This window comes from Sminthopsis crassicaudata, chromosome 2 (assembly GCF_048593235.1).
Source record: "Sminthopsis crassicaudata isolate SCR6 chromosome 2, ASM4859323v1, whole genome shotgun sequence".
In the NCBI taxonomy this organism is placed as follows: domain Eukaryota; kingdom Metazoa; phylum Chordata; class Mammalia; order Dasyuromorphia; family Dasyuridae; genus Sminthopsis; species Sminthopsis crassicaudata.
In genome coordinates, this window is record NC_133618.1 from 454,167,122 (window position 1) to 454,184,621 (window position 17,500).

At 35.3% G+C, this 17,500-nt stretch overlaps 1 protein-coding gene across 1 annotated transcript in view; it reads right to left on the minus strand.

Annotated features, from left to right (window-relative positions):
- WHRN (whirlin) overlaps positions 1 to 17,500 on the minus strand; it is a 120,523-nt gene that overhangs the window by 32,379 nt on the left and 70,644 nt on the right. The window contains 2 exon segments of the mRNA XM_074292889.1: positions 6,201 to 6,237; positions 7,203 to 7,405. Coding sequence (XP_074148990.1) covers positions 6,201 to 6,237; positions 7,203 to 7,405 — 240 coding nt within the window.

Sequence of the window (17,500 nt, forward strand, 5' to 3'; positions counted from 1 at the left end):
CTATTAAGTCTTTGACCCCAAGGAATGAACAATATAATCAAAGGGGCATGACATGGACACAGATAAGTATGAGATTATAGATTATGATAGGAATAATGAGAGCTAGGCAAAGTGTTATAATGGAGAAAACATTTTAGCTAAAAAAAAGTCAGGGAAGGCTTCATGGAAGAGGTGATATCTGAGCTAAATCTTGAAGAGAAGGTGGGATGATGATGATGATGATGATGATGATGATGATGTTAATGATGAACAGACAGAAATGAGGAAAGAGTATATTCCAGGCATGAGGTTTAACCTATACACACAAATGGAGACAAAAAATGTCAAGGCAAGATTAGGGAACAGCTGGTAGTCTATTTCAACTTGGATAACGAGCATATAAAGGTGAATTAATTCTATGAAATAAAGATGGAAAGACAGGATGAAATTAGAATGAAGACAATCTTCAAAGCCAGGCTGTGAGATCTGTGCTTTCCTCCTAAAGGTAATAAGTGTTATGCTTCAGTTTCCTTGAATTATTATGATCTAAATAAAATTATTATGGTCACCCCCTTCCTGGCCATTAGGACTGAAAGAATTAAAATCTCGAAGCTCTGACCATTTTATATTCCAAAGAGTCCCAAAACTCTAGGTGGCTTATCTCAAATGCCTGCTGGGATTTATCCCTCCAACTCCCATCTCCTGCCCTTGACCTCCTTGTTTTGACCCCCATCCAGTCAGGACTAAAGTTATTATCCTTCCCTGGAATTATGACTTGTCTCCCATCCAGTATCCTTGCCCCCTACTTACCTGCCTTACTCAGGTCATATGTCCTGTGTAGGTAAAAGAACAAATAAAAAGTGTGTGCCTTAATTGCTAGGGGTTGGACATCTTTTGAACATGAATCCTAGCCCAAATTCTCCACAATTAAAATATTAAAAACTAATCTCCACCATTGCATAGGGAGCCACCAAATATCTTTCAGTAAGGGAGTGACATGGTCAAACCTGTGCATTAAGAAGGTGTTTTTGGCAGTTGTGTGAGGGATGGTTGAGAAAGGAGAGAATACTCAAAGAAGCAAGTGAGAACTCAGGAAATGCAAACTCATATTCAGCTAAGGTCAAATATAGTCATATTAAGCCAAACATAATTAGGAAGATGAGTCTGCTACTGTTATAGAAATTATGTAGTCTTTATTACAGAGCCAAACAGAAATGGGTTTCAGCTTATCTATAATTTGGGATTAATCCTAGTTTTTCAATTATCCATATCATTAATCCTTCCTCTAGAGGCATAGATAATTGAGAGTTGACTAACAGGAACTCAGGACAAAGAGGTGATGGACTCAAAATGCAAAATGAGATAGATGTTTTTGGATTGCTTAACTGTGCATATTTGTTGCTAGGGTTTTGCTTTTCTTTTTTCTGTCTCAATATGTGCAAGAGGGGAGGAAGAAAAAAGTGCTTGCTAATTTAAAAAATCAATTTAAAAGAAAAAAGACTGGACTGGCTTAAATTCTTACTAAAGTTCTTTGGGAAAAAATGTTCAGAGTACTGACATACATATGTTACAAAATTAAGAGAGACATTCTTTCTAGAATTGCAAAAATTCCACAGATATTATTAGCTAGAGACAACCTAGCATTCTAGCAGGGAGGAAGCATGAAGGTAAGCATTACTAAATGGCATTTCTGGCCCAGACCCTATAATTCTGGTACAACATGGGCAATTGGGATTTGCTTTATCTCTTTGAGGCTGGGTGCCTTGTAGGTTGACCTTGAAGCTCAGGACACTTCTCAGTCCATGAAGAATGCCTTCTACAGACATTTACAAACTCTGAGTAAGATTACTGGCACACACCCAGGGCCTAGGTATTAACTTGGCAGAAAGAAGCAATAAAAGAAATAGAGCAAGAAAGGACTGAAATAAAGATGAGCGAGAGGGAAGGAGAAGCTGGAAGAGAGGAGGAAACACAGACTGGTAGTGTTTTAGGGAATCTATCTATATCACCTCAGTTTATTACCCATTTTAATGGATTCGGAGCATCAGCTACCTTGGCACAGATCCCAGCATTTTTAAAAAGATTTTAGACCCAGATAATCAAAATGTTCCTATTACACACAAAATTAAAAATGGTTTCCCTAAACATGTGTCAGTTTTGCCCCGTCTATTTTGACATGGCTTCGTTTTGTCCACATATTGGTTTTAACAAGACAACACTAGATATCAATATTAAATTAAGTGAGCTGGCTGATGTCACTGCTTGCTTATAGGCTTGTATTTTTTCTTTTTAAAAAATAATTTATTTCTTTTAACATTAATTTTTAAAAAAATTTTTGAGTTCCAAATTCTCTCCCTCCTTCCAATACTTGCCCTACTTGGAGGAAGGTAAACAACATGAAATCAATTAGACATATGAAGTCAAGCAAAACATTTATATATTAAGCATATTGAAAAATAAAGTAAAAAAAAGTGTGCTTCAATCTATACTCAGAGTGCATTAGTTTTCTATTTGGGTATAGATAGCATTTTTCATCATGAGGAATTGAAATTGTCTTGATTCATTGTATTGATCAAAGTACCAAGTCTTTCATAGATGCATCTTTCCAATCTTTACAATATTACTGTTATCCTGTATGATGTTCTCTTAGTTCTTCTCATTTCTCTATTACTCAGTCATTATAGTCATGTGCAATGCGACCCCATTTGGAGTTTCACTCTGCATCAATATGTGTCCCTACATTTTTCTGAAATAGCTCCTCCTGCTTGTCATTTCTTATAGCACAATAACTTTCCATCACAATGACATATCACGACTTGTTCAGCCTTTCCCAATGGATGGGCATCCCTTCAGTTTCCAGTTTTTGGCTACCACAAAAAAAGCTGCTGTAAATATTTTTGTCCATATAGGTCCTTTTCTTCTTACAAGCTTCTAGATGGCAAATTCAAATGTCAGAATGGCTAAACATGTCTTCCAGAGACATTAAAGAGAATGGGAAGAGCCCCGGTCTATGATATATGTCACTTACTTCTGGGAACCTCAACTTCTTTTTCTATAAAATAGGTTTCATAATATCTGTCCTGATTATCTCGGGGGCCTGCCACAAAGATCAAATGAGATAATTTATGTAAAATGTTCTGTAATTGTAAAGCATTATTTAAAGGTTAGCAGTGATTATACTTTTCTACTCTCTAAAATGGGGCTAATAATACTGATGCTACTTATCTTACAGGGATGTCATGAGGAAAATACTTTGTAAATCATAGGTGCTAAGGAAATGTGAGTTATTATTATCACAAAAATATGAACAAAGAAATGAAAACTTCTCTACTTCCTTCAGCACTTCAACTGTTCCTGCTTCTGGACAGCTCTAATTGGTAGGAAGTTTTCCAACACATGCGGTCAAAATCTATCATTGTAATTTCTACCCACAGCTTTAAATTCTGCCCCCTGGGACTTGTGTCCATTGGTATAATTTATTCAATTCAATAAGCATTTACTGAGTTTCTATAAAGCAGGAAGAACTCTGTGTTAGCACTGTGGGAAATCCAAAGCTTAGATAAGGAACAATCTCTGCCTTTATGAAGCTAAAAATTTTAGTTGAGGGACATATAGCACATACACAAAATGATGCATGCTAAGCACATTAGCAAGGTCTACAGGAAAAAAAAAAGGAATACATGGGAGATTTCCTTGAACTCCAAGCCTCTTCAGAATTTGGCAAGATCTAAAAAAGCTATGCTCCATAGGTGTGGGATCTGAGAAGGTAGGGTCACTTCCGAGTCAGAATGAGGCATCAAGATTTCAGAGGTGGGAAAAAAAACCCAATAAGCAAACAAAAAAACCAACTTCTATAACAAAAGGAAGCAGGATTACATATGTCCACATTTCAACATCTCAAGTCAAAGCTCATTTTTGTTCCTCCTTCAAAAACAAGCATCTCCTTCTTCCAAATATTCAGATAGCACAGCTTTCCCCAGAGATTAACTTGAGAAACATATTCCTGTGGATCTCAAAGACCCAATAGGAGGCATTTTCTTTCTTTCTTTTTCTTCCCTCCCTCCCTCTCTTTCTCTCTCTCTCTCTCTCTCTCTCTCTCTCTCTTTCTCTCTCTCTCTCTCTCTCTCTCTCTCTCTCTCTTTCTCTCTTTCTTTCTTTCTTTCTTTCTTTCTTTCTTTCTTTCTTTCTTTCTTTCTTTCTTTCTTTCTTTCTTTCTTTCTTTCTTTCTTTCTTTCTTTCTTTCTTTCTTTCTTTCTTTCTTTCTTTCTTTCTTTCTCTCTCTCTCTCTCTCTCTCTCTCTCTCTCTCTTTCTTTCTTTCTTTCTTTCTTTCTTTCTTTCTTTCTCTCTCTCTCTCTCTCTCTTTCTTTCTTTCTTTCTTTCTGTTTATATAGAGACATATAAATAGATAATATAATTTTCCCTAGTTACATGTAAAATAATTTTACATGTGTTTTTAAAACTTTAAGTTCCAGATTCGCTCCCTCTCCACCCCACCCCCATTGAGAAGGCATATGTAAAATTATGTAAAACATTTTCATAAAAGTAATGATGGGGAAGAAAACAGTTCTCTTCTCCCCCCCAAAAAAACCCCTAACATCTTAAAAAATAAAGTTAAAAAAAGTATGTCAGTTGATAAATGGTCAAAGGATGTGAACAATTTTCAAATGAAGAAATTGAAACTATTTCCAATCATATGAAAAGACTCTCCAAATCATTATTGATCAGAGAAATGCAAATTAAGACAACTCTGAGATACCTCTACATATCTCTCAGATTGGCTAGAATGACAGGTAATGATAATGACGAATGTTGAAGGGGATGTGGGAAAACTGGGACACTGATACATTGTGGGTGGAACTGTGAATGGATCCAGGCATTCTGGAGAGCAGTTTAGCACTACGTTCAAACAGTTATCAAATTGTGTATACCCTTTGACTCAGCAGTGTTATTACTGGGCTTAGATCCCAAATACATTTTATTTGATATTAAATATCAAAGATATTTAAATACGATTATATTGAAATAAATTAATTATTTAATAAAAATTAAAAACAATTAAATATAAAAGATATTAAAGAAGGTAAAGGGACCCGTATGTGCAAAAATGTTTGTAGCAGCCCTTTTTGTAGTGGTTAGAAACTGGAAACTAAGTGGATGTCCATTAATTGGAGAATTGCTGAACAAGTTATGGTATATGAATGTTATGGGATATTATTGTTTTGTAAGAAAAAACCATCAGGATGATTTCAGAAAGGCCTGGAGAGACTTACATGAACTGATGCTGAGTGAAATGAGCAGGACTAGGAGATCATTGTACACAGCAACAATAAGACTATGGGTCAATCAATACTGATGGATGTGGCCCTCCAACAATGAGATGATTCAGGCCAGTTCCACTTGCTCAGTGATGAAGAGAGCCATCTACACCCAGAGAGAGAACCGTGGGAACTGAATGTGTACCACAACATAGTATTCTCACTCTCTCTGTTGTTGGTTTGCTTGCATTTTGTTTTCTTTCCCAGTTTTTTTCTCTTCCTTCTTGATATTTTTCTTGTGCAGCAAGATAACTAATGTATAAATATGTATACATATATTGGATTTATTATATATTTTAACATATTTAATGTATTGGACTACCTGCTATCTAGGGGAGAGGGGAGGGAGAAGGAGGGAAAATTTGGAACAGGTTTTACAAGGGTCAGTGTTGAAAAATTACCCATGCATATGTTTTGTGAATAAAAAGCTTTAATTTAAAAAAAAATAAAAAAAATTAAAAGTAAGTTTCAATCTGTATTTAGAGATAATCAGTTCTTTCTCGGGGTATAGAAAACATTTTTAATCAGAAGTCCTTCAGAGTAATCTTGGATCATTGTATTGCTGAGAATAGAAAAGTCATTCACAGCTGATCATCATAGGGGGCACTTTCAAGAGCCTCATTAACAAGTCCCCCAGGAAGAGAAGCTTAGGGATAATAAGGTGAAGAATAGCTTGATAATCCAATAAATGTCTTAAGACAAAGAGCCACAAAAATGCTGGATCTGATTTCTTATCTATTGTTGCAAAAGGATGTACAAAAAGGGTATGAAAAGAAAATAATCAACCAATTAAAAGATGATAAGAATAAATCATCTGTTACTTTTGGGTCAGAATTAAATATCTGTTAAAGAAAGGACTTTTTTTTTTTGCTGTTCAAATCTTCAGAAGATTAAGAACTTCTTACCTTTGCTGTTGCTTCTCCTATGAGATCACCAGGTATCCTGCAAACAAAGATAACAATTCTCAGCATCTTCTAAATAGTTCAAAGTGGTCTGACCAGAAAAAAAATTATAGTTTTTTTTTGATGGAGGATTCAGAAAAAGTTTCTACTTCAAGGGAAGGTGAATTTCTTTTGGTTTCCAGGAAATAAGTCCCTGAGATACTGGGCCTGGATAACTAGGCTCTTAGTCTTGAAGGTTACTTAATTGTAGGCTACTGGGGACTCAATGAATTAGCTAACATTTATTCAAAATCAGCTATATACTATGCACTACACTAGGCATTGGAGAATCAAAGAAAAGAATGAAATCATCCCTGCTCTCAAGAAGATTACATCCCATCAGCTAGGAATAGGAGTCGGGTAAATTTCACTGTGTGTAATGAAGGCTCTTATGATTTGAATCAAGCCAGAGAATGACTATTGATAATAAATTAATTATAACTTTGAGATTTACAAAAGGTTTTAAAGACATTATTTCAATTAATCTTTATAAGTAATCCTATTGAAGTTGACATTAATTAATCAATACACTTATTAAGTGATTATTGTATACTTGGCACTGTGCTAAATGCTGAGGATGCAAAAAGAGCTTTGCTGTCTGGAGAAACGGTTAGAAAAGAAGTGCCGGGGAATTGGAGAAGATAGTCATCATTAATTATTACCAGATTTAGAGTAAGGACCAAAAATGAGTATCTAGTTCAAGTCTCTGATTTTACAAATGAAAAAAACTGAGCTCCATGACTTGTCCATATTACCTTAGGTAATAAATAATAGTCTTAGGATTCTATTTTCTGAATCAATATTAGACCATAATGTCCCACTCTCCTAAAGAGTTTGCCTGACAGAGGCAGTGACCAACTGGAGACTCACAGTCTTCCGAAAGCAGGACTCAATGTATAGGAATTGTGAGAACTGGAATTACTTTACAGAAATGGTTCTGTAGGCAAGAGAGCACCAGTAACAGACCCTGATGAGTTCACCAACGTTTCTTCAATCCGGGAGCTGGCAATCCATTTGGTCTCATCCACAGTGGTTCGCGCATGGGGCAACCTCCCCACATCCTTCACTGTCATGATGAGATGCTTTGATGACTTCAGCAGCTTGACAGCTTCATCATGGGGAATGTTCAAGAAACTCCTCCCGTTGACTTCCAGAATCTGGTCCCCGACCTGAAAGTAGCAAGACCAAGAAGTGAAATAAGAATGAAAGCAGAAAGGGATGGAATAGACTTCCAAATTATTACAAAGGACTGAGACCTGATTACAAAACAAAGGAGTGATCATCCAGGTAGGGGATGTCCTGGAAAGGCAACTTCCCAGATACAGGGCTTTATACATAGTGAAAAGTTTGTTAAACTTAACTTGAAGTGATATTTCTCTGTCCCAGAAGGCTTAACCTACTATCATATAGTTTTTTTCCCCAATAGATCATAGAAGCTGAGTTGGAAGAAATCTCAGGGGGAACTAACGCCAAAGATGTTGAATGATTTATCTAATATTAGTAGGTGCTGAGATTTTATTAAATTATTCTGCCCCTAAAGCTAAGTCATTGCTCCTGTTCTTTTTTAGGATTCTTTTCCTTTCTAGGCCCATGTGGAATTAGAATAAAAGCCAGACTTAGCCTTTCTTGAGTTTCTGAAGTTGAAACATCTCCCTCTGTGTATGTATATTTATGCAAGCGTATGTATTTGTGTCTGTGGGGAATGTTTATGCATGTGTATGTGTGTATGTCTGTGGAAAAAAGAAAAAGTTAAAAGAACACATAAGACATATTTGTATAGTACTTTAACATTTACAAAGGGCTTTCCTCACAACAATCTAGGGTGGTAGGTAGTATAACCATTATTATCTCCACGTTAGAGATGAGAAAGCTGATGTTGAAGGAGATAAATTATCCTTTTCCAGGACTAATTACTAAGTTGTCAGTCAGAATTAAAACTTTGGTTCATCATACAGTACAAAGTTACACAAAATTTTAAAAGATTTCAGTGATAGGGGAAAATGCCTGTTTCCCCTATCATTAAAATAAATACCTACAAAGGACCCTACCATCTTCCTCCCTCCTCTACCTTACAAAAGCTACCATTTCACATGCCTTTCCTTCTCTACAAAATTTGTAGATCCCATTCACTTCTCTGTCCTTTGCAGGCCTTGACAAAGTTACCAATGACCTTTAACTGCTAAACCCAGTGGTCTTTTCTCAGGCCTCTGCTTTTTGACTCCTTTGAAGCAGGACATTGCTGGCTACCCCCTCCTCCTGGGTACTGCCTCCTTCATGAGTTTTCATGATTCTTTTCCTATGGGTCTCCCACCAATATGACCATTCCTTCTGTCTCCTTGGATGGACCATCATCTAAGTCCTGCCTATTTTGTATGGATCTGCCTCAGGACTCTGTCTTGGGTCCTCTTTTTTTCTCTATACCTTCTTGGTGATCTTATTAGCTCCCATGTGTTCAATTATCAATTTTACCCTAATCTAGATATCCTGATTTCATCTCTCTTTTGGACTTTATTCCCACAGCATCTGCTTGACATCTCTATGTAGTTAGATCACATAAGCATTTAAAACACAACTTGTTACTTTCCTCTAATATTACCCCTCTTTCTATCAATGATACCATTATTCTTCTAATCCTTCTTTACCCTTTATAGTAAATCAGTTGTGAAGTCTTGTAAATTGTACCTCCATAACAATCTCATCCATCTCCTTCTCTCCATTGTTCCATCATCACGCATTGATGTCTAGTATCTCTTGTCTACAATCCATTTTCCACATTAAGACCAAGCTGGCATTCTTAAAGCTTAGATCTAACTCCATCACTCAAGAAGATTCAGTGGCTGACTTATTGGCTGACTATCGATTAACTACAAATCCCTCTGTTGAGCATCTGAAGCCCTTCACAATTTGGCTCCGATCTATCTTTCCAAATTGATTTCACATTCTCTCTTTTCATGTATTCTACATCGCAAATTATTTTTTTAAATGAATTTTCTATTTCCTCCACCTCTCTTTCTGGGAGCTAAATGACTCAATGGATACGCCAGTAAGGCTCATTTTCCTGAGTTCAAATCTGGTGGCAGATACTTACTAGCTGTGTGACCCTGGGCAAGTCACTTAAGTCTGTTTGCCTCAATTTTCTTCATCTGTCAAATGAACTGAAGAAAAATGGCAAACCACTTCAGTATCTTTGCCAAGAAAATCCCAAATGGGTCATGAAGAGTCAGACATGACTGAAAAAATGACCTCCATCTCTGTATAGATTTTCTCTCCCCATCTCCATTTTGCTGAATTTCTAGCTCTATTCAAGACTCGATTCATGAGTCACCTGAAACTTTTGTTGGTGCCCCCACTTGTCAGTATTCTTTGCTTCCCCTCTTAGAAATTACTTTGTATATACTCAGCAACTTACCTAGACTAATCTCAAAGCAGCTGTGTGGCAGGCAACCTGGAATCAGAAAGACCTGAGTTCAAATCCCTTTTAGACATTTATTATCTTTGTTACCTTGGGTAAATAATTTCACTTCTTTCCATCTCAGTCTTCTCCTCTACAAAATGGGGATAATAATAGTACCTACCTCACAGGGTTGCTAGGAGCATTAAATGAGATATTTATAAGGATCTTTGCAAATTTAAGGCACTGTATAAATAGAGCTAGCTAATCTTGCCTTTTCCTAGTAAAATATAAGCTCTTAAGAGCAAGAAAAATTTTTTTATCTTTGTATATCTTCAATATATAACCAATCAATCAATCAATCAACAATTGAGTGCCTACTCTGTGCCAGGACTATGCTAAACACTGGCGATACAAAAAAGAGGCAAAAGGCAAACTGCCCTCAGAAGGCTTACAGTTGAAACACAGCATGATGCCTACACTGAGGAAACATTTCATAAAAATTGACTTTTTCCATTCTACCTCTAACCAATCCCTTTTACTTTCAATGTCTGGTTGTCTTGAGCTTTCTTCAGTTAAGTTTCTACACCATCACCAATTTTTTTTTTCTAGTAAGGAGAAAGAGAAGAAAATGGATGCTAGTCATTTTCAGAGTGACTGACTCCTTACTTGAGTCTTGTGTAAAACATCCACATGCTTGTCAATGGTACTGGTTAAGTAGAAGCACAGAACTCTGAGGCTAAAAAAGAACCTTAAAGGTCACCCTGCCCAAGCCCTTTACTGTATAGAAGAGGAAGCCAAAGTCCAATAATTCCATCCAAGACCACACAGCTGTTAGTGAGATCTGGGGGAATTACAAGAAGAGTAAACTGAGGCAAAGAGACAAAATGACTGGCACTTGGAGAAGTAATTTCATCCATGGTCATATGGCTATTTATGGTATTGACATCTTAGCTCATTCCCTCCACTAACCAACAGTATTGACTAAGTTCAATTAAATTATTCAGTATTAAATATGTGCATAACAGCTTGCTTAGTTGCTCTAGACATGATGCCCACTTCAAACACATACTAAATCAGAACAGTGTTAGAGCATAGAATGATGGAGGGGTCCTTAGAGACCATCCAATGCTCATCTTACAGATGAAGAGACTGGAGTCTAGAGCTGTGCTTTTAAGCCAGTAAGAGACAGAACCAGCAGTAGTTTGGTTTTCCAAACCTGTCCTCATCTGCCTCTTCCACTCCTATTTATATGCTGCTAAACAACTGAAAGAATCACAAAAGCAGGCTGACAGATTCTAGCATTTATACACGGATTAAAGATTTATAAAACATTTTACATGTGATCTCATTTGATCCTCACAATATCCCTGACAGGTAGATATTATTAGTATCCTCATTTGATAGATGAGTAAACTGAGGCTGAGAATGGTTAAGTGATTTGCCACACAGCTAATAAGTATCTGAAACAGAATTTGAACTCAGGTCTTTCTGATTCCAAAGTCAGCACTCCATCTTCTGCACCATTTAACTGCTCAACTGAATCTTCACTCCAGCCATATAATCCTGTAACTCTTTCCTAACTGGTTTTCTATCTCACTTCCCATAGAGACTATTCCAAGTCTTCTCTTTTCTCCTCAAATCTCTTTCATCTTGCTCAACCTCAGCTTCCAAAACTAGAGCATTGTTTTATGTTTTCTTTAGAATATAGAGACCATTCGCCATGAACTACATCTTCTTTCCTCCTCTTAAAACTCAAAACTCATTGATATCATTCCCATTATCTCTTCCATTCCAATATCTGATAAAAGAGGTATTTCCTCCAGCCATTGTCTCTACATTTATATCCTCTAAAAGGGGACTTCTAAAGATACTCTGAATCCCTCTTGTCTTCTTCAGCAGATTATCCCAATATTCATCTTCTTTCTCTATTCATCAATCTCCCCCATACCCCAATTCCCTTCTCATACCTTGAAAAAATCTCCACTTAAAAACTTATATGAACTGAAACAAAGTGAAGTGAGCAGAACCAGAACATTGTACACAATATCAGGAATATTGTATGATGATCAACTGAGAATTCCTTAGCTATTCTTAGCAATAAATTGTTCTAAGACAATTCCAAAATTCTATCACCTTCCAGAGAAAGAACTGATACACTCTGAATGCTGACTGAAATATGCTTTTTTCTTTTATTTTCCTTGTCCTTTTTCTTTGACAACATGACTAATATGGAAAGTCATGTTTTGCATGACTGCACATGTATAATCTATATCAAAAGGGAGAAGAAAATTTGAAAGTCAATATTTTTAAAATATATTTTAAAATGTTTTTACATGTAATTGGGAATTAAAAAAAAGAACTCCATTAAATCCTACACTTGAGCAGATGCCTCAAGCTACTGTCTTTTATCTTTCCTCTCTTTTACAACCAAACTCCTAAAAAAAGCTGTCTACTTTCATTGTCTCCACTTCCTTTCTTCCCATTTACTTCATAATCCTTTATATTCTGCCTTCCAAACTCATTACTGACGGAAATACTTCCTCCAAAGTAGCCAATGATCTCTTAAATGTTAAGTCTAATGGACATTCATCAAAACCTAACTTTTTCAACCTTTCTATAATATTTCATTTTATTGATTGCCTTCTCCTCAATTTTATCTTTCTGAATGTTCATGAAAGATTCTCTTTTAGCTTTCCTCCAATATACCATTTCCAATTTTGGAGTCTCCTTCTCTCCATTCTGTATTCTCACTCACTTGATGTGATTAGTGCTCCTAAGTTAAATTATCATCATCATAAAGATGACTTCCAGATCTGTGTATCTAACCAAAGACTCCTTAGGCCTTGACAAATTTATATTATCTAATATCAACTGGGCCTTTAATTTATCTAAGTAAGTCTTTTATACTTCCTTAAATGACTCTTTTATTCCACTTTGCCTGTTGGACATATCAAACTGGATGTACCATAAACATCTCAAACTCAACTGGATCAAACCAGAATTCATTATCATTCCCTTAAAACCAACCCCTCTTCCCAACTTCCCTATTTGTATAAAGAGAACTGCCATTTCCCCTATCTCCTAGGTCTACAACTTCAGCAACAAGCTTAACTCCTGTGCTCTAACCACAATATAAATAATAATAATAATAATAAATAATAACTAGCATTTAGATAGCATTTTAATGTTTGCAAAAAGTTTGGATATACATTACCTCGTCTGAACCCTACAACAACACTGGAACTCTTCGTTTTACATTGTCTCCATGTTACAGATGAGGAAACTGAGGCTGATTTGTCCAGGTCCCTACTGCCATTAGGATGAAATAGAAATGTCTTTCTTTGGCAGATAATGATCTTCCTAACTTGGTCCCAATATAGCTTTCCAGAATAATTTTACATGATTACACTTTTCACACTTCAATCCAGCAGGAAGCATCTTACTCTTCCTAATATGCCTATACCCATGCCTTTGCATTGCCAGTTTTCCATGCCCAGAAAGTTTATATTCTTCTTACTTCAACCTTTTAGAATAATTTCATCAACTGGGGAATGGCTGAATATGTTTTATTATGTGAATGAAATGTAATGTTATTGTTCTATTAGAAATGATGAGCAGGCTGCTTTCAGAAAACCTTGAAAATTTTACATGAGCTACTTATGAGTGAAGTGAATAAAATCAGTAGAACATTATATACACAAGACTGTGTGATGATCAACTATGATGAACTTAACAATACAGTGATCCAAAACAATTCTAGTATTCTTAAGATGGAAAATGCCATCTGCATTCAGAGAAAGAAAACTATGGAGACTAAATGCGGATCAAAGCATACTATTTTCACCTTTTTTTGTTTGTTTGCTTTCTCATGCTTTTCCCCTTTTGTTCTGATTTTTCTTTCACAATATGACTAAAGTGGAAATATGTTTAAAATGATTCTATATACATAACTTATATCAGATTGCTCCCTGTCTTGGAGAGGAGGTATGTAAGAGAGAGAGAGAGAGAGAGAAAGAGAGAGAGAGAGAGAGAGAGAGACAGAGAGAGAGAAAATTGGAACACAATCTCCCAGAAGTGAATGTTGAAAACTATTTCTACATGTAACTGGAAAAATAAAATACTATTGAGAAAAATAAAGCAAAAAACAAACAAACAAAAAGAATAACTTGTTTTCCAAACTTGGCTCAAATACTATCTTGAAACCTTTCTTTATTCTCTAATTCCTAATATCTCTTTCTCCAAATTTGTTTGTATTTGTGTTGGATATATTCTCCATAAACTTAATCATGCAAATGTTTTCTCTTCCAACAGAATGTAAGGCAGGAACTATTTCACTTTTCTGTTTATGTTCCTTGTTCTTAGCACAATAATTGGTACTTGGTATTGCTTGCTTATTTTATTGATTATTGATTGACTAAAACTAAGATCTTAGACTCTTTCCATTATGGTCTCCAATTTCTAATATATCACAGCTAGATTGGTTTTCTTAAAACATTGCTATTGTTGTCCAATTGTTTTTCAATTGTGTCCCTTGGCTAAAGCTTGCCAATTTCTGGTGTAGTACACTATATAAAGCTTCTCGTGATCATATCCATTCTTTATTCCACAGTGGTTATACTTCCTACTCCACTGAAACCACAGTTTAAAATATTTCCTATTGTGTGAACAAGCACATGTCTAAAGAAGTAAGATATTAACAATCATATGAAAAGATGTTCTAAATAGTTATTAATAAGAGAGCTATAAATTAAAACAACTATGAGTTTTCATCGCATACCCATCAAATTGTAAATATGACAAAAAAAGAAAAATAAGATTTATGGGATGATTGTAAGAAAACAGGCACAATAACGCACTCCTTATGGAGCTGTTAATTTGTCTGCCTATTCTGGAAAGCATTTTGGAAGTAACCCCCCCCAATTACTAAACTATGGATAATCTTTGATCCAGTCATTTTGCAATCCCTTTTCGGGGTTTTCTTGCCAAATATATTAGAATGGTTTATCATTTCCTTCTCCAGATCATTTTATAAATGAGGAAACTGAAGTAAAGAAAGTTAAAATAATTTGCCCAAGGTCACATAGCTAGTAAGTATCTGAGATCACATTTGAACACAGATCTTCTGGCTCCCGGTCCCTCTATCCACTGAGTCATTTAGCTACTTGCTAATAGAACTTGCCCCATCATCATCCATGCAAAATCAAGAGTTCTAAGGTAAAGCCTACTGTTAGCTAGATCCAAATTCCTCTGTGAAGTATTTATGAGAGGACAAGACAAGAACAATACAATATGAGAGAGTGTATATGGGGTGTCCTCTTAACAATCTATAGAGATAGTGCATTCATCAATGAGATCAATACTGCAACAAAGTATCAATGGTTTCCAAGCATTCCTTGTTTATGAATCTACATCAATTCCTTAATAACTAGTGGCTCAAGTCCAAGTTCTTCTACTTCATAATCAATAAATAATTGATTAATAATTTACCTATCCAACTCAATTTTCTATTCTACCTCAACAGGGAAAGTCCATGTTAGCCTGACTCAATTCTTTGCACCTATATACATATTATACCAGAAGTCAGTATGGTTAATAAGTCAAATCCATTTAATGCTTGTTTTTGTTCAGTTGGGAATTAAGAATGGTTTTTATATTTTTAAATATAGGCAACAGGATGTATTTGGCTCTCAGGCCATAGTTTGCCAACCCCTGCTATAGTATAGTATATGAAGCCTTTCCTGATTATATTTCTTCTTTATTCCATACCAATTATACTTCCTACTCCACTAAAACCACAGTTTAAAAAATTTCCTCTTTTGGGAATGAGCACATGTCTAAAGAATCAAAGTAAGCCATTAACAATCATATGAAAAAATGCTTCAAATAGCTAATCATAAGAGAACTGCAAATTAAAACAACTATGAGGTTTCATCTACATACCCATCAAATTGGCAAAAATAACCAAAAAAAAGGAAAATGAGATTTATTGTGTGGTTTTAGGAAGACAGGTACAATAATGCACTTCTGATGGAGCTATAAATGGGTCTGCCTATTCTGAAAACATTTTGGAACTATACCCCTCAGTTTACTAAAGTATGGATACTCTTTGATCTAGCAATGTTATTACTAAGCATATATATATACCCTTTAAAATATCAAGGAAAGATGGAAGAACCATATGTTAAAATAATAAGCATATTTTCTTTTGTAGAAAAGAAACAAAAACTAGGGGGTACCCAGAAATTTGGGTACAGTTGAATAAATTATGTTATATGAATGAAATGGAGTATTTTTGTGCTGTCAAAAATGATGAAAGGAATAGATTCAAAAAAAATCAAAGAAGACTTATGTAAATTGGTGCTAAGTAAAGTTTTAGAACAGGAGAATAATTTAAATAACTATAACATTGCAAAAACAAATTATAAGCTTTAAAATTTGTAAGAACTCTGATCAATGGAATGCCCATTTATGACTCCAAAGGACTAAGGTTGTTATCCACATACAAAGAAAAAAGTATGGACTAGAAATGCTGAGACATGCTTTTTGTACACAATCAATACATAGATCTGTTTTGAGTGGCTATGCTAACTTATAAGGTAGGGCTATAAAAATGGGGGAGGGGATAATTGCTAGAGAGGAGGACTAGTGCTAATAATACAAAAGAAAAAAAAAGAAAGAAAAGAGGACAAAGGAAATTTAGTGGGAAACAAAGACAATTGGGACAGCTTTGGAGAATTTACATGGCAAATTGAGTATGTATTTTAAAAAAAACAAGCTGTGCCAAATGAAATTTGTCATTCTATATCCTGTATTATATGTGTTTTGGTTTATAAAAGTATTCATGTTTGCTAGTATCTGTCAAATTCAGAATAACAAACTCTTAAACAATTTTAATAAAGTATTTCTTCTGCTTCTTTCCTCTCCCATTTTCCCCTCTGATTTTTTTTTTCTAAGCCTTGGTACAAAGAGTTCCTTCTCTGCCAAGCTTTTTTCCTCTCTGTGCCTCTCTCATATTTTACTTCTTTTATTCTATTAAGACTTGCTGTGAATGAAAGCTTCCCTGGAATGCTCTGGTCTGTTTGATAGAGATTATTTCATTTCTTTTCTTGCTTATTTCCATCAATTTATTAAATTGAGTTACTTTTTCTTTGAATTTTTTATATTGCCCTATTATAGGCTCTCTTCCCCATTAGAAGGTAAACACTTTGAGAATTAAGGCCTTTCTATTTACTTGTATCTGTATCCCTAACACTTAGCACAGAGCTGGAAAGTTGCCAGCTGCCTGTCTGCCCCTTTTCTTCTAGTTTTCACTTACCTTTCATGTGGCCATATCTTCTTTTGGATAAACTTGGCTCTTTTGGGTGTACACTCAGCTACCCTACTTTGGTGTCACTATAGAATTTAGATGTACATGTTTAATATCAATGAAATGCTCTGTGTTCTTAAGGAAGTCCCTATCACTTTTATAAAGCAAAAAAAAGAGAAGAACAACAATGACAAAGAAAAAGAAGAAGAAGAAAGAAGAAAGAAGAAGAAAGAGGAAGGAAGAGGAAGAAGAGGAGGAGGAGAAGAAGAAGAAAAAGAAGAACTAATCCACATCACTTATTTCATTCTAATTCAGACTTTTGATTAAGGCAGGAGGTTGTATAATGGTAGCTTGGGAGTTCTTCCATTCAAAAAAAAAAAAAAAAGTTGAGATGATATACAGATTCAGTAACACACTATTACCTTAATCCCTTTGGATGAACTATATTAAAACAAGAGAAACAGACTAAAATGAATAAACATAGGAACTTATCAGTACAGGTAAAAGTGTGAGCAGTGAAAGAATTCATGGAGGGGTACCCATTCCTGGAGCTGAGAAAGTAGC